The sequence below is a fragment of the Rhinopithecus roxellana genome, chromosome 2, assembly GCF_007565055.1.
Source record: "Rhinopithecus roxellana isolate Shanxi Qingling chromosome 2, ASM756505v1, whole genome shotgun sequence".
NCBI classification, from domain to species: Eukaryota; Metazoa; Chordata; class Mammalia; order Primates; family Cercopithecidae; genus Rhinopithecus; species Rhinopithecus roxellana.
Window position 1 is genome coordinate 109,432,929 of NC_044550.1, and position 21,185 is coordinate 109,454,113.

At 46.3% G+C, this 21,185-nt stretch overlaps 1 protein-coding gene across 5 annotated transcripts in view; it reads left to right on the forward strand.

Annotated features, from left to right (window-relative positions):
* Positions 1 to 20,983, forward strand: part of IRF2 (interferon regulatory factor 2) — an 87,656-nt gene extending 66,673 nt beyond the window's left edge. For 4 of the 5 annotated variants that reach the window (XM_030918813.1, XM_010377922.2, XM_030918810.1 and 1 more), the window contains 4 exons: positions 464 to 581; positions 9,645 to 9,809; positions 17,952 to 17,998; positions 19,652 to 20,983. In XM_030918813.1, coding sequence (XP_030774673.1) covers positions 464 to 581; positions 9,645 to 9,809; positions 17,952 to 17,998; positions 19,652 to 19,960 — 639 coding nt within the window. In that variant the 3' untranslated portion in view covers positions 19,961 to 20,983. The remainder of the gene's footprint in view (positions 1 to 463; positions 582 to 9,644; positions 9,810 to 17,951; positions 17,999 to 19,651) is intronic. The other variant, XM_010377923.2, reaches the window with a different exon arrangement.
* The last annotated feature ends 202 nt before the right edge of the window (positions 20,984 to 21,185 follow it).

Genomic DNA, 21,185 nt, shown 5'->3' on the forward strand with positions numbered 1-21,185 from the left:
TCTTGGGCCAGTCATTGAGGCAGAGCTTTCCCTAAGAAATAACTATGAAAGAGGTGGCATGATTCCTCCCTTAGGAGAAAGCCAGGCATTGATTCTTTTGAGCACTCCCTCAGAGGAGGAGAATGTGGAATCCACACAGTGCAGCATTTTACAGAGACAGTGATGCAGCTCTGCGTAGCCCCAAAGCTATTGTCTGCAGGTGGAAGCATTTCCTAAAGGCGAGCCAGATGGGCCGGTACCGTTTCCTTGAAGGAAAATGGAAGGAGCTGAATACCCAGCAGTGTACCCTGTGCAGAAATGTGCTTTAAAACAGGCCAGCTTAAAGAGGCAGGGAATGAATGTATCGGCAGCTGAGCATGAATGACCCTAGCATTAAAGAAAGTAGGCCGAGGGTAGAATTTCAGCTAAGAGAAGGGAGGGGAAAGGAAGTGTTCTCAATTCTTTTTTCTTTTCTTCTTCCTAGCAAGAACCAGTTGAGTCATCTCTGGGGCTTAGTAATGGAGTAAGTGATATTTCTCCTGAGTATGCGGTCCTGACTTCAGCTATAAAAAATGAAGTGGATAGTACGGTGAACATCATAGGTAAACTGTTTTGACATCTCATTTTTTATACATATGAGCAGCCCCCTGGGGCCTGAAATTTGTAAAACAGTGAACTTCAAATAACATAGTCAGTGGGAGGAGGTCTTGGAATCATCTCAGAATGCAAGTTCCAGCCCCCGGATTTCAAGGCTGAGAAACGAAGGCTTTTGAGGATCAGATAAAGGAACTTAGACGGGTCAGTCTCCGTGGAAGAAGGCTGGGGTGACCTCCTAGGAGAAATGTTGGTTTCCCGGCGGCTCATGGCTGGCGATCCCAGTCTTTCAGTATTTGGTTCACATGGACAAAAGAGTATTTATTTAACTCGGGAACCAAGGAGAGGGAAGATGGTCCTCACAAGTCCTCTCAGCAGCTGCTTCCTGGCAGGCAGAGAAACTGAGGCACAGAGACGGGTTGCCAAAGGGCCCACTCTGATTCAGCCGATATTTTTGAGCACCTTCTGTATATCAGACTCAGTACTAGGAGCAGGAAATAGATGGAGGAGGCCCAATTTCTTTTTTCATGGAGGGATGCAGATAGTAAACATAAGACACCCACAGATAACTGCAGTGTTACCATGTGTGGTAAATACTGCAAAAGAAAAGAAAGGAGAGGGAAAAACCAAGCCACCAAATTTAGATTGGAGGTCTCAGAGGAGCAGTGTTTTCCCTCCTTCGTGACAGTTGAACAGCTTCCAGATGTAGCTAGCTGTGCCCGCCCCCAAGGAGGGCAGGGTCTTTACAATGAAGACATGTCTTCTGATGTTCCTTCTCTCCCGTATGGCCAAATGCACAGGTGTGGTGCCCAAAAGACCTCAGCCTGCTTTCCCTTTAAGGGGAAGGAGAAGAAAAAACTCCTTTTTATTTTTACTTTCTTTTAGCATTGAATTTTTGTTGTGTGTGTGGTGACTTCTGTTTTTAGGAACGGAAGAAGCCAGCAGCATGCTGAAGTGTCCTGACAGGCCTCCGCTGGCCTCTTGCCGAGGTTAGCAGTGCTTTTTTGTATTGAAACCATCTCCCAGGCAGTGTAAAAAGTTTGCAGGTGCAGACATTCTGTGTGACCGGCCTAGGCAGTGCTCTGTAACCCTGTTGTGTTTCTTGATAAAACACAGCCCCACCCTTTAATAAAGCAAAGATTGCTATGAAACCAGAGAGTCTATTCATTACTCTGGAGTAAATAGAGCAGTCTGTAGTGACTAGACATATGGCAATTAGGAAGTCATGGAGTTGGGATTTTTGTCTTAATTTTGGCTGCCCAAAGTGCCCCCTATAGGATATTCTTTTTTTGGTAATTGTTTCCAAATTTGCCTGTCTTTATCTACAGTGAAACTCAAGCAGCTTTTTAAGGCAAGCCTGCAAACCTAAGTATCAACATGGGCTCCTGAAGGCGCATGAGAGCAGATCCACAGCTTACTGGCCAGTGTTAGGGTCCCCATGAGGGCCACCCAGTTGAACTCAAGGTTGGCAGACTCTGGCCCCAGCACTTGCCATGGTTTCAGGATGGCCAGAGGTGACACAGGGCTGTGGCACTGGGTCTTCATCTCTTCCCATATCCTTTGTTTCCCCTTATTTTTGCCATATTTTATTATGCTTCAGATAGAAATTTTATTTATAAGATAAAAAGTAGCTCTGGGGCCGGGCACAGTGGCTCACACCTGTAATCCCAGCACTTTGGGAGGCCGAGGTGGGTGGATCACGAGGTCAGGAGATCAAGACCATCCTGGTCAACATGGTGAAACCCTGTCTGTACTAAAAATACAAAAATTAACTGGGCATGGTGGCAGGTGCCTGTAGTCCCAGCTACTCAGGAGGCTGAGGTAGGAGAATCACTTGAACCCAGAAGGTGGAGGTTGCACTGAACCGAGATGGTACCACTGCACTCCAGCCTGGGTGATAGAGGGAGACTGCCCAAAAAAACAAAGATTAAAAAGTAGCTCTGGGTGAGTCTTTAGATGGAGGGGACCCCCTCTGAAGAGATCACCTATGCTGTCAGCCGTGCCCATGCCTTCCTCCTGGAAGCTGAGTTGTTCACCCCTTAGGAGAAGGGGCCTGAGACAAGGCATTCGATTTTATCCACACCCCTAGAACGCTCTTAGCAAGATGAAACACCATATGAGATGTGAACCCTTACATCGCAATATGCCCAGACACAGAACCCACAACAACATACTTTATTCTTGGCTGTATTGGACCTGGAGCGCCTGGGCACTGAGGTGAGACTGTGGGGCCGCTCCTCAGTCACCAGGTGCCAACCGAGAGACCCGGGCAGTGGAGTTGGGCTGCTGTGTTTTCAGCCTTAAGAAGTTTTTATGGGAGGCTGAGGCAGGAGAATGGCATGAACCCAGGAGGCGGAGCTTGCAGTGAGCTGAGATCCAGCCACTGCACTCCAGCCTGGGCAACGACAGAGCGAGACTCCGTCTCAAAAAAAAAAAAAAAAAGAAGAAGTTTTTATTTACTCAAGAAAGCTGTCATCTTTTTGTGATGCTATATATTGTTTTCTTCTTCCTTCTCTCCCTGGCTGCCAATACCTCGTTTATAATTAACTGTCACCTCCTCCTGTCTTCCCTCACCCTACTTCTCAAGTCCATCCCTTCTGTTTCGGACACTGTGTGTGGGCCTGCCTTGGCTGTCACCTGGGCTCTGCTTCCATTCTGCCCCCCATTTGTTCTTCTCACAGAATAAAAATGCCAGTGTCATCATGTCACCACTGACCCCAAGAGAAGGAGTTGAGTTCCCCCAGGTCCCTGGGGTCTGGCATGACCTGGGCCCTGCCCACCGTTTTCATACCTGTCTTTGAACTTGAATTACTCTGAACAAGTTCAGCTCCCTGTGGCTGCTCATGGAGACAGTGAGGTTGGTGGTGGGCCTCTTTCTGGTGGAGCAGCCGCAAAGCCTTTGTCCACAGGGCACAGTGAGGAGTGGACATGTGGCAGTTCCAACAGGAGCTGTAGCTCCAGCCCAACACGTCTCATCCACACGTCTGCTCCCAGATCATTGACCCTGGAGACATTGGTTACCTCTACTGAGTGGTTTTTTTTTTGAGACTGAGTTTCACTCTGTTGTCCAAGCTGGAGTACAGTGACATGATCTTGGCTCACTGCAACCTCCGCCTCCCGGGTTCAGGCGATTCCCCTGCCTCAGCCTCCCAAGTGGCTGGGATTACAGGGATGTGCCACCATGCCTGGGTAATTTTTTTTGTATTTAGTAGAGACGGGGTTTCACCATGTTGATCAGAGTGGTCTCGAACTGCTGGCCTCAAATGATCCACCTGCCTCGGCCTTCCAAAGTGCTGGGATTACAGGTGTGAGCCACCGCGCCTGGCCTCTACTGAGTTTTTACTGGGATACATCCTGTGCTTCCCTTCGTGTAGTAGCCTGAGATGCTGTTTTCTCACGGGGTGCAGGGTGCACGGTGCCCCGTCCCACTCTTGCCTACTCCTGCACTCTGTCACCCTGGTAAGGTGTGTGCAGCCTGTAGTCAGGGACAGCCTGGCCCAGGCATCTACAGATCCCTGTCTCTGAATCACTGACCCCACAGTGACTGTCTCTCCCACCATGGCTCTCGAGTGCCTAAACCAAATCATGGCTGTATTTTATACCGAAAGAGCACGAGATTGGAAGTCAAAAGATGTGGTTTCTAGACCTGCTTCTGAAGTTTTTTATTTACCATGTGATTTTGGGCAAACTCCTTAATCTTTGAAATTCAATGTCTATATAGATTGGAAATAATATATAATTATTTATAAAATGGAAATATTTAAAATTGCATAGAAAATGGAAATAATCATACGGATCCGGCCCATCTCACAGAGTTACTGTGAAGATGAAGTGAAACGTACAGATAAATCACTCTGGGGCTAGAAGGGGGTAAAATGATATGTTATGATTATGATATTACCAAAATCATATTAAAATATATTTGATTAAGAAAAGTAGCCTCCATCTGTGCTGTGTCATCAGGGCTGGTATGAAGTTTAACTCCTGAAACCTTCAGAAGGGCGGGGGGAAATTCCCTGCGTGATGCCCTGCTGGTGGCCTGATTTTATATGCCTGCTAATCAGTTTCATTCTTGACTCTGCAGCTACCTGGGTGACCTTAGCAATCTACCTGACTTCTGGGTTTCAGCTTTTTTCAGCTGTAAAATGGTAGGACCAAGCTCCCTCCAAGGACCCCTCTGTTTCTAATAATCTGCTTTTAAGCACTTTCTCTGAGGCGTGGGAGCAAGCTGCTTTCTCAGGTGGAGACCTACATTAAGTCAACAATGGCTAATAAAGTAAGAATGACCTTTTAAGGGATCAAACCGTTCATCAGTAACCAGCCATAAATAATATTGTTATAATTCTCAGCAACTAGATTCAGTTAAAATTGCATTCCTGTGGGTGACTCTTTTCAGATGTGCTGACTTTAATAAACTGGAGAAACTTAGTGGATTTCTCCTTCTTCTAACTGAGAATTTCCCTGGCACACAACAGAGAACTATTGAAAAGAAATGTCACTATTAGTTATGAGCCTGAAGACTCACTAAGGTGAGATTCAAAAGTTTTTTATCCTGAGAGGGGCTAAGAAAGCCAACAGTAGCTCAGTTCGGACTTCATTAACTCTCTCTGTTAGGGAGAGCATATTATAAAGAGTTGAAATTTGGAGTCAGGTAAGGCTAACATTGAATCCCGGTTCTGCTGCTGATTGGCTGTCTGACCTTGAATTCGTTATGTGGTTATGCCTTGTCTGGTTATTTCAGCATCTCTAGAATGGGGATCACTATTGTGCCTTCCTCATGGGTTGTGAGGTCTTGGGAAGTGGTAGGTAGAGGCAAAGATAGGTGCTCAGAAAGTCAGGTTTTGTCATTATTATCAGTTAGGACACTCTTTAGTACCCAGAGGAGTGCCACTTCTGACTCTATTTGCTGTAGCAGGTAAGTTTGTTATTCATGTGTCTTTTCAGCCATCAGGAGTCAGTGTTGCTGTGAGCGGTTCAGGGAAATCAGTTCACGTGGCATGAGACAGAGAGAGGGACAGAGAGAGAGAAACAGATAGAGACTGGTTAGCGATAGTGTTGATGCTCATCTCGAGAGCATTTCGATACCGGGATTTCCCTGCTTCTCTCATGGGCTTTCACTCGGGAGCTGGAAAGTTTCTAAAGTACCCAGGATGTTTGGATGGAGAGAAGCCATTGTCCCTTACCAGGGCATAAAGCAGCACACTCCTGTGGGGGAATTTGGCCTGAGAGATAACATAATTACATTAACTTGGTATCCAGATCATAGCCCAGAAAACAAAGACTGACTTTTCTGTCCTGGTCACCCGCATTCAGGATACACCTAAAATCTGCATGGACATGCTTATCTACTTTTTATCCCAGGTCATGTATATTAAGTGAAATACGGTAAAAGTCACCCCTTTTAAGGCATACAGTCCTATAAATGTTGACAGATGCACTCAGTGATGTAACTACCACCATACTCAAGACAGAACATTTTCATCACCCCAACACGTTTCCTCCGTGGCCCCCAGCCCTCGCACCCACAGCCGGCTGTCTTTATCACTTCCCAAAGGCTTCAAGAGTCCGCTCGCCAGAAGTCTTGACGTTTTCTAGAAAACATTAATTGTCACATCTCGTAATTGCAGATTGTCACAATCTCCTGCAGGACTCGACTCTGGCTCCAGTCAGTGAACCTCAGCCCCTTCACGTGTCCATTTATTCAGGGGAGAGTCCCTGAGTGCCTCTGGTGGGAGTTGTGAGTGTGTGTCATGACTGGACACAGAAAGTTCATACTTTCGTTGAGGAGAGATGCCATTGACCAGTTCAAAGTGCCATACGGGTATATAGAATTAACCAGCAACACAAGGCCGGAAGTCCAGAAGTGTCGCAAGGTCATGCCCCATTGTAGTTTTGGCCGAGCGACGGGGACAGTGAGTGAGAGGCACCCAGGGGACAGAGCCCGGTCTGTGCTGGCGGGTCAGGAAGGGGCTCCGGAAGTCAGGGGCATGGTGCATGCTGCCTTTTGCTAAACCCCCACCCCTGTGCCACTGCCTCATTGAAGCCTTTGATTCCTCAAACTAGAAAAATCACCCCACTTCTCCAGCTTCCATCGCACGGCCCCGTTCTTTTTCTTTTCTTTCTTTTCTGTGTTCACGGCCTTCAACTTACTCTCTCGATGGTTAGTCGCTGGCCTATAGCCATGTTTGTGAACTTCTTACAAACCGGATGCTTGACTGCATCGATTTTCCGCTGCTCCTTCTAGCCCTGGGAGGCTAGGAGGTGCAAAGCAGGTGTTCCATAAATCTCTGTTAGTTGAATAACCGACTTGGATGTCATGGGGAAAAGCAGTGAGAGAAAGAATTCCTGGTTGGAACAAAGGGATCTGACTAGGGGGATACTTGAGCGGCTGCCATTGTTTGTAGTCCCAGCTAGCTTGCTTCTTTCTATTAGGAGCAACATGCAAAGGAGAGATGAGTTTTGAAGTACTGGAAGTTTAAATGGCTTCGACTTAAGTCACATTTATCTAAGGCCTTCATTGCCTTAGTATGCAAAGTATCACTGTGCCCTCCCTCCTCAAACTCACCCATTTGGTTTCTACCTCCACCCACCAGCTGCTTCTTAGGACTTGGGCTAGGGCAGGACATTATCTTGTTTTCCTGCCATTTTATTTTACTTGGAGGGAAGAGGCAGAAGAAACTTGAGAGAGGTCAGTGTAGGTCAGTGTCAGTCTGTGTCTAGTGACCTGCGTAATTGATGTCCTCACCCTCAAATAGGATAGTCCAAAGGATGAAATAAACAGCTTGGGATCTGCCTGCCATATATAGCCTGCCTGCCTTTTCTTTAATTTTATCCCCACCAGGAAAACCTAAACGAGATCCGGTTTCCTTCCATTCTGTATGCTATGGCTTTTGGACTCTTATCTCAGCCCCAAATCCCCTTTCTGAGCCTCTTCTGTGCCTTTCCTTTCTTTATTAAAGAACCTATGAATTGCCACTGCCCTCTAAAACCTTCCCTGCGTAGCAAGCAGAGAATGTGCTTATCGCTCCACAGAAAGCAATTAAAACAGGAACCTGTTTATAAACAAAATACTTTAGAAAATAAAATACTTGGAGTGATTAAAACAGGAGCCTCTCCATGACGCCTGGCGTCTCAAGGAGACTGGAGTGCATTCTAACCTGAATACTTTGCCGATTGGTGAGAAAATGTCAGCAACATAGAGCACCACATATTCTCCAAGCTGTGTGAGTTTGGACAAGTCACTCTCCCTCTCTGTGCCTGAGTTTCTTCATCTATAACAGGATAACGATGATTTATCTGTCATCCTTGTGGGATAAAATGTTAAAATAACATATACGAGGACCTTGGGAATTATTTCTTCACCTTTATTTATTGAAGCTAATTTTCAGGGACATTTCATCCAACTGACAGCGGTATGAAGTCAGTTTCATTTAAAATTAGGGCAGGACCTTAGGGATCTTCAAATTGAAACGGCAATGAAATATCATTACTTAACTATGAGAATGGCCAAAATAGATAAACAGTGACAACACGAAACGCTGCCGAGGCTATGGAGAAATCTCATCACTCAGACATTGCTGGTGGGAATGTAAAATGGCACGGTCACTCCGGGAAGCAGTTTGGCAATTTCTTGTAAAATTAAACATGAAATTACCATATGACTCAGCAATTGCATTCTTGGGCATTTATCCCAGAGACATGGAAACTTGATGTTCATACAAAACCTAAACACAAACATTCATAGCAGCCTTATTTGTAATAGTCAAAGGCTTGTATCAACTCAGACATCCTTCAGGGGGAGAATAAACACTGGTACATCTATACCATGGAATACTACTTGGCAATAGAAAAGGAACACACAACTTGGGTGACTCTGCAGTGAATTCTGCTGAGTAAAAGCCAGCCCCAAAAGGTTACTATATGAGTCCATTAATATAACATCCTTGAAATGAACAAATTAATGAAATGGGGAACAGATTAATAGTTGCCCAGGGGTCCTGGACAAAGAGATGGATGGGGAGGTATTGAAGGAAGGTGGCTATGGTTACAAAGAGTAACATGAGAGACACTGGTGGTGATGGAACTGTTCGGTGTTTTGACAGTGGTGGTAGGTACATGAACCTTCACGTGTGATAAAACTGCACTTAGTCCTGGCGCAGGTACACACTCACGCAAAAGAGTGCAAGTAAAACTGAGGAAATCAGAACAAGATGGGTGGATTGTTATTTATGTCAATACTCTGGTTGCGATATTGTGTTCTAGCTTTGCAGGATATAACCATTGGAAGAAAATGAGTAACAGGCACACGATCTCTCTGTATTATTTCTTACAACTGTATGTGAGTTTACAATGATCTCGAAATAAACAATATAATTTTAAAAATTGAGGCAGATTTCAGAGCTAGGGTTGTCAGATTCCATCTTATCAGTGTTCTGGGGAGCTGATGCTACTAATGTTTGCCAGAATTGGAGATCTGACTCTATTACACTGTGCTGATATTTCAGCTAGTTGGACATATTGCCTGCAGAGCAGGAGGAGAGCTGGGAGCGTAAGCAGAGCACCCCACAGCTAGATGTGACACAATTGGGTGGATTTTCATGGTCCTTCCTCTTTGGTAAGGTTTGATAATGTCTCCCTGGATCATAGAATCCAGAAAATAAGCACAGCGCCTTCTTTTGGAGCAAGAGCAGGGAGTAGAAATTGGTCAGGTTCAAAGTACTGTCATGTCTGGCTCTGGGGCTGGGGCTGGATGCTGCCTCTGGTCCTGTGGCCTTGGCTGTGACGGGGTTGAGTGGAATTCTGCTGAGCTGGATAGGACATGGCTATGGTGCATGCCATTGGCAGGCATGCTGGAGACAGACCTGGGGAGCCAAGGACTGGCCGGCTGCTCCCTGGGAAACATCACCCCAGAGCTACAGAGCTCAGGCTTGTTCTTCAGCCCCATGGCAGGGGACAGATGGTGATGGAAGCCTGGCAGCCTGGCTCTTTTGGGGAAGACTTTCTTTCTTGAGAAAGTGTGCTAGAATTGTGAGGTCAGGGGACTTTGCGTGATGGCTGTCTTTTCTTTGAAGTTGTAGGACAGTCCCATCTGGACAGCAACATTGAGGATCAAGAGATTGTCACCAATCCGCCGGACATTTGCCAAGTCGTAGAGGTGACCACTGAGAGCGATGAGCAGCCGGTCAGCATGAGCGAGCTCTACCCTCTGCAGATCTCCCCCGTGTCTTCCTATGCAGGTGAGCGGCAGCGGGAGGCTCTGGGAGGCCTGGGAACCGGCTGTGCAGTGCTTTGGTCTAGGATCACCCATCTCACCACCCCACGGGGCATCTCTCCTCTGTCCTAGGAGTTATTCTTCCTGGAGTTTTTCATACTTTAATTATCTTGATCAACATCTTCTTGGACACTTCTGTTCTCAGGTAGAGGACAGGATCACAGCATTTCTTTACTTAGTTGGCCATAACTTTTTTTTTTTTCTTTCTGAGACAGAGTCTTGCTCTGTCGCCTAGGCTGGAGTGCAGTGGGATGATCTCGGCTCACTGTAACCTCTGCCTCCCAGGTTCAAGCGATTCTCCTGCCTCAGCCTCCTGAGTAGCGGGGATTACAGGCACACACCACCACTCCAGCTAATTTTTGTCTTTTTAGTAGAGTTGGGGTTTCACCATGTTGGCCAGGCTGGTCTCGAGCTCCTGACCTTAGGTGATCTGCCTGCCTCGGCCTCCCAAAGTGCTGGGATTACAGGCTTGAGCCACAGTGCCTGGGCTCCCATAACATTTTTATGTATGGTTAACAGATAAGATTTCTTTAGGGCAGTGGTTCATCAGAGTCTAATTTATTAGTCCAAGTTATTAGAAATTTGGCAGTGTTTTAACGGATTCTCAGTTTGAGCAGACTGGATAGGACCTTAGAGGTGATCTCTTCCTGTTCCTTCATTTCTGAAAGGGAAGGGACTTACTCGGGGTCGTACAGTCAGCACGTGTCTGGGCCAGGACTTGACCTCCACCTTCAGACCCCAAGCTCATTGCTAGACCCACTCCATTCCGCCAAGTGTTCTTGTCCTTTCCACATATTTCCTCTTTCTTTTTATATCTAGTACAGGTTCTAATGAGGCCAGATGACTGAGCCCATTGCCAATTCCCCAGGGAACTGGCGACATAATGGCAGGAGTTGGCCCGGGAAGAGTCACAGGAGAAGGAACAGATCAGTTGGTTCTTGATTCTTACAGAGTAAAAGGACGGCCCCTCTTGTTCACCGGCATTACGTCATCTTCTCCTCTCTTCCTGATGATCTCCATTTAACTTTGTGGAAATCAGTCGTAATTAGGAAATCTAAATCCTGAGTCAGTGTTACTGCTTGCAGATATTAAAAATAAAAAGCAGAGGCCCCATCCTAGGAAACTGCAGTTCAGTTCTAGTAGATTGTTCAGGGATTCTTCCCTGTGCTCTTTACACGCTGCCAAATGGGGTGTCCTCCAGTAGGTGCCACCCCCAACACTGGCTCAGACCAGCGCTGAAATTAAAGGACCATTGTTTGTGAATTATCAGCCACTAAATCTAATCTCATTTTCCCTGAATGCCAACTTTCTTGTTTTTTCTTTTTTTTTTCACTTTTAAAAATTGTGGTAAAATACATTAACATAAAATTTACCATTTTAGCCATTTTTAAGTGCACAGTTTAGTAGCATTAGGTGCGTTCATGTTGTGCAGCTGTCACCGGCAGCCACCACCAGAACGTTTCTCATCTTGCAAAACTGAAACTCTGTCCGCATTAAACACTAAGTCCTCTTTTCCCTCCTCCACCCTACCCCCTGGCAACCTCCTACCTGTTTTCTATCTCAATGAATTTGGCCATTCTAGGTACCTCATATGAGTGGAATCATGGTGTTTATTGTTTTGTGACTGGCTTACTTCACTTAGCATAGGTCCTAGTGTGCATTGATGCTAGGAATGTAAGTGGGATGTGAGAATAAACCTTGGCTACAGGAAGACTATAATCTGTCAAACAGGATAAGCTTGTCATCAGTGATTTATTCAGCAAATGCATTTTGAACTCTTATACGTGCCAGTCCCTATTTGGTCCTTGCCAGTATTCAGTCACAAGAACTACCATTTGTTGCAAGTTTATTGTGCCCTGGGAACCATGCTCAGTGCTTCGGTACAGTTGACTATTTGTTGTTGTTATTGTTGTTGTTAATAGAAATAGGGTTCTGCCATGTTGCCCAGGCTGGTCTAGAACTCCTGGGCTCAAGTGATCTGCTCGCCTCAGCCTCCCAAAGTGCTGGGATTACAGGCCTGAGCTGCCAAGCCTGGTATGATACAGTTGACTTGTTTAATTATAATTAGAGTAACTCTGTCAGCCGGCCATCATCATCATCCCCTTTTTAAAAGTGATGAACCTGGCTGGGTGTGGTGGCTCACGTCTGTAATCCCCGCACTGGAAGGCTGAAGTGGGAGGATCAATGGAGCCCAGAAATCAGAGACCAGCCTGGGCAACATAGTGAGACCCCACTTCTACAAAAAAATAAAAAAAGTTAGCTGGGTGTGGTGGCATGTGCCTGTAGTCCCAGCCACTTGGGAGGCTGAGGCAGGAGCATCACTTGAGCCCAGGAGTTCAAGGCTTCAGTGAGCCCTGATTGCACCATTGCACCCCAGCCTGGGAGACAGAGTGAGATCCTGTCTTTAAAAAACATATATATATGTGTATGGATCTACGGCTGTCGTAGGTAAAGCAGTGTGTCTGAGGGAGAAACGATTGGAAGCACAGCTAGAACCCATGAACCGTTGATGCCAAAGGCTGGTCCTTAACCCCTCACCCTGTGTTGCTGCCCTGGACAGCTGCACGGGCTGTGCCATTCAGAGCACAGCCACATCCCGTGATCTCATTTGATTTTCACAAGGACCCACCAAAGGAGGCAAAGCCGAATGTTTATGCCTTAATTTTACAGTAGAGCTAACTGAAGCGTGAAACACTCAGCCACTTTACTTATATTTACATAGTTATGGCTAAAAACCCATGACTTTCTTCTATATCCTGCTGCTGCAGGCATCGTTACGCTCCATGTGGTTTTCTTTTTCTCTTCTTTTTTTAGGGGGTCGGAGCTTTAGAATAGACTTCTATGTTTATCTGTTGAGTAAGACTTTTCTGAGGTCTTCCTGGGGATTCTGGAAAGACCTCTTCTTGCTGTTCTGCCAGCAGTGGCATTTGCTCAAGCAAAAGAATCCGGAGAAGAGCAGATCCATGCAGACAGAAATGAAAATTTCATTACTGCCTTCAGGACATTTGCATAGATTTGAAAGGAAGGATTTCAGTGCCAGGATGGCAGTCAACAGGAGGTTTTGCTGGAGCCTGGCTTTTCAGCGTGGTCTTTGGTTCTTTCCATTGTTTTCATTGTCTGGATTCTCCAGAACCTTGTGGAGGGAGGCTTACTGGATGGAGCCACAATGTTCCATCGCTGCTGCTTTTCTAGAGCTCACACTGATATAAAACATTTCCCTGTTACTGACTGTGGCTAATTTTAGTTCCTCCGTCAGAAATTGTATAACATGCTGCCAGGAAAGGCAGCTTTCTGCGTGTATTCACCTTTCTTGCTTTATGTTCTCCAATAGAGTCGGCCATTTGCCTGTTTTTCATGATGGAGTTCCTTTGTTTGGGCTGTTCATCTGAATGTCAACCTCCTCTGACCATCTTTATTCATCTGTTTGGGAAACTGGTATTTGGAGGCTGCTGTTTGCTAGTTTTCCCCTCTACTAATCATTGAACTATAATCCCAGTAGTATATTAGAAAACTACATTCAGTTTTGCAAGTCTGTCTTCTCCTCTATGGTCTAAATATTACGGTGAGAAAGAGAAGAGACAGTACTTGCATTGGATGTTTTAAGACAACATAAACGTCTAGTGTGATTTGTAAACCTTTCATACTAGGGAGGGACATTTCAAAGTGCCACTTTGGGAAGCTCTGGCAGAGAGACATGTCATATTTAAAGATCCATCACAAAGTGACCGCTTGCCTGATCTGTGGCATCAGAATTTTATTAGGTGGTTGATGGTTTAATTAAAACCACAGTAGAGTAATGGGGGAGGATGGGTAAGAGGGGCTGGAGAGTAGACTCGAGAAGAAAGCATCATCTAAAGGACTCACTGGCTATAATGAGAGAGTGGAGATCTTCTGCTGACCGGCAGCCATCAGTAAAGGCTTTGAATCCTTCGGGAAACCACACCAGGCTTGCATTTTGTTGGGCGGAGCAAAGACACAATAGCTTTGAGATTAAGAGGACTCCGATTTGAAAATAATTTACTCCTGGTGAAAGTAATTGAGAATATGATCAATAGAAAGACATTCAAATCAAACTTGTTGAACAAGAGCCTTCCAGAAAGTGTAGCAGAATGTCAGAGTGCAAACAGGCTTTCAGGTAAAAATGTATCATCTCCCTTCCAGCAGTATTCCTGAGATGGTTAGACAATATGTGTATTCTCAGGGAGGCATTAAAAACTGGTCTGGAATAGAGAGTTAACCTACAACCAGTGTCACCCTAGAACTGGAAGAGCTTTTGAGATCATCTAATCCAAATACTCCCCTTCCCTCCCAGCCCAGATGCTTTCAGGAAAACTGAGACCAGAAAGGGTTAAGTGAATTACTCATGTGCCTGTTGGTGCCATGTAAACACCTTCAGCTTCAGCTTGTTTGGAGTTGCTAGAGAAGCATCTCCAGACTTCTTTATTCCATTGTATTTGAAGTAAGTAATAAACAAAAAGCAAAAGCAAATTCAAACTGATCAAAAGGGAAAATGAAATAACTTATGTTGATAGTTCCATAGTAGCGCTGATCTGGAGGCACAGCTGCAGTCAGCTGCCTTGTGTAAGAAGTCAGCGTGGAAGTGGGAGTGGTGGAGTCAAACCAAGGAAACAAGAGGACATGGGGCGCGGTGCATCCACCAAAGCACTTAGAGTCACCGATTTTGGGGTCGCAGAGAGAACTGCTGCCCTCAGGGGGAGGTTCAGGGTTCTCTGCTCCTAAGCGAAGGTACTCATGGCCCCTTTTTAAAACTGTTGGTGTCTGGCCGGGCGCGGTGGCTCAAGCCTGTAATCCCAGCACTTTGGGAGGCCGAGACGGGCGGATCATGAGGTCAGGAGATCGAGACCATCCTGGCTAATACGGTGAAACCCCGTCTCTACTAAAAAATACAAAAAACTAGCCGGGCGACGAGGTGGGCGCCTGTAGTCCCAGCTACTCGGGAGGCTGAGACAGGAGAATGGCGTGAACCCGGGAGGCGGAGCTTGCAGTGAGCTGAGATGCGGCCACTGCACTCCAGCCTGGGCGACAGAGCAAGACTCCGTCTCAAAAAAAAAAACAAAACAAAACAAAAAAAAACTGTTGGTGTCCTAATATGGCGCATCTTCCTGACGACTTCAGATGCTGTGGACCTTAATCTAGACATGACGCTCTTCAACTCGCGTTTGTGTCAGCTGAAAACAGAAGTTCAGAGCGTGTGTATCTTTTCTTATCTGCAGCTATTTCCCTGAAGCTGAAAACTGGGTACTTAAAGGAAGTTAGCATCCCAGTCATATTCATGGGCTGTGCAAGGTCTCACCCAGGAGCCTTACCCCAGGATCTGACTTTCAGCCCTTCCTGCACCTGCGACTTGGGCTGTGCTGGAATCCCAGCCCCCAAAGCATGCTTGGTGGCATTATTTTGTTTGTATTTGGAGGGGAAAGGAAAAGAAGACCTGTGATATTTATGGAAAGTCATTAGGAGTGAAGAGCCTCTGAACCCATATGAAAGGAAGAGAAACCTTGGCTTTGGAGCACAAAGAAAGCTCAGCATAAAATGGAAAGCGGATCTTGAAATTTCGTCAGAGGCCAGAAGAGCAGGGAAGTGGGGCTGTTGTGTGCAGTGTGCAGGCCCTGGAGTCAGAAGTCCGGTTTTGTTCTCTCTCCTCTGTGCTGTCTCAGTTGGCAACTCTGGCAAGTTTCTCAACATCTCTGTTCCTCATTTTTCTTCTTGGGAGTGACTGTTCCGATTCCTGCCTCCTCGGGATACTGAGCCAGCACAAGGGTTCTGTGAGGAGGGGAATTCTGCTTTCTGTTGTTTTTTGTGTGTTTCTGCGTGGAAACAGTTCTTGTGCTTAGCACTGTCAGCTCATCTTCATAGCTGGGATCTTCGTCAGCTGAGGCTGAGGGCTTCTCTGGGCCTCTGTGGCTCCCAGCACGGTATGTTTTGGGGAAACATGCCCAGTCCGAGGAGTGGAGAGATCTGCCTTCTGCATGCTCATGGCCAGCCCCCCGTGATCACTCAGGCTTGTGTGAAGTCACTGGAGAACACTGGCTGACAAACAGGCCCAGAGACTCCAGGCTGGGACCAGTGGAGTCCACGTTCTTACTTCCCTCGTTTAAGGAATGCACCTGTGGCACAGTTTGTCCATTTGTTCTTTTGCCTTTAACTGATAGACAGCCTGGTCTGGGGCTAATGCTGTCGGTGGAAGAAAGGGCTCTGTCTGGGCTGGAGCCATCTCATCCCAGCTCTGCCACCAGGAAGACGTGAGACAGAGGCCAGCCCCTCAGCAGGGACCGGCTGGAAAGCTGGAAGGCACTGGAGCATAAGAGCTCTTCTGCATAACGGGGGATAAGAGCAGCTGGTTCCTGACGTAGGACCCCTGTGAGACCTGCATGCAAAGACTGTGGCATGACACTGACCCATAGGGCTCCCTTCTTTTAGAATGTTCGCTTCTTTTAGAACATGAGCTTCGCTTTTGGATTTTCTTGTGTTTTGAAATATACGTCACCTAAAATTTACCATACTTTTGGGTATGGGGTTATTAAATTCAGAGTTGGAACTAAATGGGAGGAAAGGCAGTTAAAGGTTACCATCAGGAAGAGAAGCTATTGCAGTGACTCTTTAGGCCTTGTCTGTACAGTGAATGGCTCAGGCTAAGTGATCTCTAAATGCCTAAATATTGCACAGGCTCTGCCCTCTGTGATTTTATTTCTCAGTGGTTATGGACACTGGAAAAATCGCACACCATTGATATTTTATTTTACAAAATCAAAATGTTTTTACATTTAAAAATCTTTTTATAAGCATAGGTTGTGTGTAATCACTAGACTTCAATTCCATTAATCCAGCCTGTTGTGCAAACCCAGGGTTAAGCAGTGCTGATGTACAGAGCGTGTGCTGTGTGCCAGGCCCTTGCTAGGCCTTTTCCATGTACCCTCTCACTCACTCTCCATGTAATCCTCTTAGCAGGTGGCAGTGCCCTCATTTTACAGAGGAGAAAACTGCAGCTCAGTGAAGTTGAGAAACTTGCCCAGTGTCTCACAGCTGGCAGGCCAAATGGGGATGGTAACTGATTGGCTGCCATAACCATGAAACCACAAACTTAGTGGCTTGAAGCAACACACATTTGGATCTTACAGTTTCTGTGAGTCAGGAATCCAGGCGTAGTTTAGCTGGGTCCTCTGCTGCAGAGTCTTGCAAACCTGCCATGGAGGTGTTGACTAGGGCTGCTGTCTCATCTGAGGCTCAACTGGGGAAGGGTCCACTTCCAAGCTCACGTGGTTTTGGCAAAATTTCGTTTCTTGCAGGTTGTTGAACCAAGGACCTCAGTCTCTTGCTGGCTGTTGGCTGGAAGCAGTCCTTACTTGTTTGCCATAGGAGCCTTCCCAACATGGTTGCTTGCTTCAGCAGGGCCAGCAAGGCAGAGTGTTTCCTCTTCCAACAGGTTTCTGTGTTATGTAACATGATCATGGACACAGGATCACATCCATTCCATCCCCTTTGCTGTATCTTATTTATTAGAAGCAGACACACATTCCATCCACACTCAAGGGAGGCAATCCCAAAGAAAGTGAACCTGCGGAGGTGAGGATCATAGGGAGCACCCCAGGTCTGTCCACCCACGGTAACCCACATGGCAGATGCAACTCTAGAAATCCAGGATCTAAGTCCTAAAGGGGTGAGAGGTAAAGGAAGGATCTGAGTGTGATAGGGATAATGTAGGAAAACCTTTTTGAAATGGTCAACTCTGCATTGGAACTTAAATGAATTGGTTGGCATGGATTGGAAGACAGGACCCATGTGGGCATCGTGGATGGAGCTGCAGGGAAGAGGGCCCCAGGGACCAGTGCCCCTTCCTGGGAGTTAGTGCCCAGTGTGGACACAGCCTGGCCCTGGCCAAGGGAGCCTCCTCACAACTCTCAAGCCTGGCTTCTCCGAAGATTATGGAGTGGAAATTCACTGTAGCTTCTTCCATGTAGAATGTTTGACTTTACAAAGGGAGGAGGTGATGAGTTTAGTTACTCAGTCTTCTTTTTATAAACACTGCCCGAGCCTGGGCACAGCTTGAGGGACAGGAATGATGGCCCTGTGTTTTTCTCTCTGTGAACAGAAAGCGAAACGACTGATAGTGTGCCCAGTGATGAAGAGAGCGCTGAGGTAAGCTGCCACCCCGACCACCCACGATTCTGCCGAGGAAAAGCCTCCCCACCAGCTCCGGGCTTTCCTTGCTGCTGGTTACACACCTTTCCTTTAGATCACAAGCTTCACTTTGGGATTTTCTTGTGTGGGGAAATAATGCATCACCTAAAATTTACCATACTTTTGGGTTTGGGGTTATAAAATTCGGTGTTGGAACTGAATGGGAGGAAAGGGAGTTAAATGTTACCATCAGGTAGAGAAGCTGTGATGGCAGGAAAAGGGAATGAAGTGGAGGCCAGGAAATGCTGATGCTCTTACCACTTAAACATCCTATTTCACTGGCAAAAATAGAACAGCCTACCCAGCCAAAAGCAGTGACCAGTACACGTCAGAAAATGCTAAGCAAAAGCCTCTTCCACGTGTGCGTGGGTTTCCTCCCTCTGTGACCCATGCCCAGAGCTGGTTGTGTGCCCCATCTTGATTCCGAGTGGGTCCCATCCCCTCTCCCTCCCGTAGATGGGGCGTGCGCAATGGCAGAGAGTGGCTGGAATGGAGATGGAAAGTATTCCTGCTGGCCACCTGCTGGGGGTCTGTGCTTGAGTGAATGAGAGAGAGCAAGAGGGAGGGAGAAAGAGAGAGGGAAGCTCATGGTTGTTTGAATTAGTGGTTTCCCATGTACTAAACACTTTCAGAAAAAGTGCAGGCATTCTGAAAAGACAGATGTACACACTCACATATACCCTGGCCTGATTTCTTCAAGGTTGCAGATCTAGTCCCTTCTCTGAATGAAACCAGCCCTTCATTCAGAGCTCCACACTGTGGAGCTCTAAACCACCCCCATTTGAAAGCAATCAAGGGGTATACATTATTGCATATCACTAAGTTCCTCACTACCTTTTCTCTGCAAATGCAAGTTGGCTCAGGTTGACTGGGCCAGCACTGAGGGACTGAGTCACTGTGCTACACTGGCCATGGTGACCTGAAACCTATCGAATAATCGGGCCGAGCGGCAGAGCATAGGGGAACCAGAAACCAAGCTGCTGCCTTCTTTTTTTGCCTTCATAGAGTAGTCTGGAAAGTATTTCTGGGAGGTAGCAAATGGGAATTGATTTAAAAAAAAAAAAAAGAAAGAAAGAAAAGGGAAGAAAAACCATTACTTGGCATATGAATAGCTGGGTGCAATAGATTTCAGTTGAGGGATATAGAAGTGCTAAGCCTTTGTTCATTCTGCAGTTCTTAAAAAATTCAGCTAAAGCACCAACACATGGGAACAGTGACACATTTTTCATTTTTAAATTTTATTTGTGGGTTGTTGTTTTGAGACAAGGTCTCATTCTGTTCCCCAGGCTGGACTGCAGTGGCGTAATCATAACTCACTGAAGCCTTGACTTCCTGGGCTCCAGTGATCCTCCCACCTCAGCCTCCCGAGTAGCTGGGGCTAAAGGTGTACACCACCACGCCTAACTAATTCTTATGTTTTGTAGAGATGAGGACTCACTACATTGCCCAGGCTGGTCTCAAACTCCTGAGCTTAAGTGATCCTCCAGCCTCAGCCTCCCAGAGTGCTGGGATTACAGGCATGAGCTACCACACCTGGCCAGTGATGCATTTTTTAAAAAGCCATCCAATAGAAGGAGAAGGAAATACATATCTTAATTACTTTCTTGAAAGGGGCGGCCACACTGGCGGAAGAGGAATATTGAAGGCAAACAGTACCTCAGCAACATGGGGACTCGAGGCTCCTACCTGCTGCCCGGCATGGCGTCCTTCGTCACTTCCAACAAACCGGACCTCCAGGTCACCATCAAAGAGGAGAGCAATCCGGTGCCTTACAACAGCTCCTGGCCCCCTTTTCAAGACCTCCCCCTTTCTTCCTCCATGACCCCAGCATCCAGCAGCAGTCGGCCAGACCGGGAGACCCGGGCCAGTGTCATCAAGAAGACATCGGATATCACCCAGGCCCGCGTCAAGAGCTGTTAAGCCTCTGACCTCCCCGGTGGTTACTGGGGCTTCTTGGCTTTGTTTTGTTGTTTGTTTGTATTTTATTTTTTTCTCTCTGACACCTATTTTAGACAAATCTAAGGGAAAAAGCCTTGACAATAGAACATTGATTGCTGTGTCCAACTCCAGTACTGGAGCTTCTCTTTAACTCAGGACTCCAGCCCATTGGTAGACGTGTGTTTCTAGAGCCTGCTGGATCTCCCAGGGCTACTCGCTCAAGTTCAAGGACCAACAAGGGCAGTGGAGGTGCTGCATTGCCTGCGGTCACGGCCAGCAAGGTGGAGTGGATGCCTCAGAACGGACGAGATAATGTGAACTAGCTGGAATTTTTTATTCTTGTGAATATGTACATAGGCAGCACTAGCGACATTGCAGTCTGCTTCTGCACCTTATCTTAAAGCACTTACAGATAGGCCTTCTTGTGATCTTGCTCTATTTCACAGCACACTCAGCACCCCCTTCTCTGCCCATTCCCCAGCCTCTCTTCCTATCCCATCCCGACCCATCCCATCCCACTCTTTTCCTACTTTTCCTTCCCTCAAAGCTTCCATTCCACATCCGGAGGAGAAGAAGGAAATGAATTTCTCTACAGATGTCCCATTTTAAGACTGCTTTAAAAAAAATCCTTCTAATCTGCTATGCTTGAATGCCACGCGGTACAAAGGAAAAACTATCATGGAAATATTATGCAAATTCCCAGATTTGAAGACAAAAATACTCTAATTCTAACCAGAGCAAGCTTTTTTATTTTTTATACAGGGGAATATTTTATTCAAGGTAAAATTCTAAATAAAATATAATTGTTTTTTATCTTTTCTACAGCAAATTTATAATTTTAAGATTCCTTTTCTTGTTTATCAGCAGTTGTTATTACATCCTTGTGGCACATTTTTTTTTTTTTTAATTTTGTAAAGGTGAGAAAAGCTTTTATGAGCTCATGTAGCAATCAGATTATCCTGTGGATTGATAATAAATGAATATGATATATAGTTAAATTTTTAAGGGGCATCACTCCTGGCTTTGTCTGTGTCTGCTTTAAAAGAGCACAATCACGGAATAGGACTGACAAAGTATTGTTTGTTTTGGGGGACCAAAATGTTTTCCCTTGTTGACCACAAGAAACCCTGGAGGTTCCTACTGTGAGGCTGCAGGTGACTTCTTCTCTTGAGTGCTCGCCTGAGCAGGGGCCTGTGCTGAGCGTTTT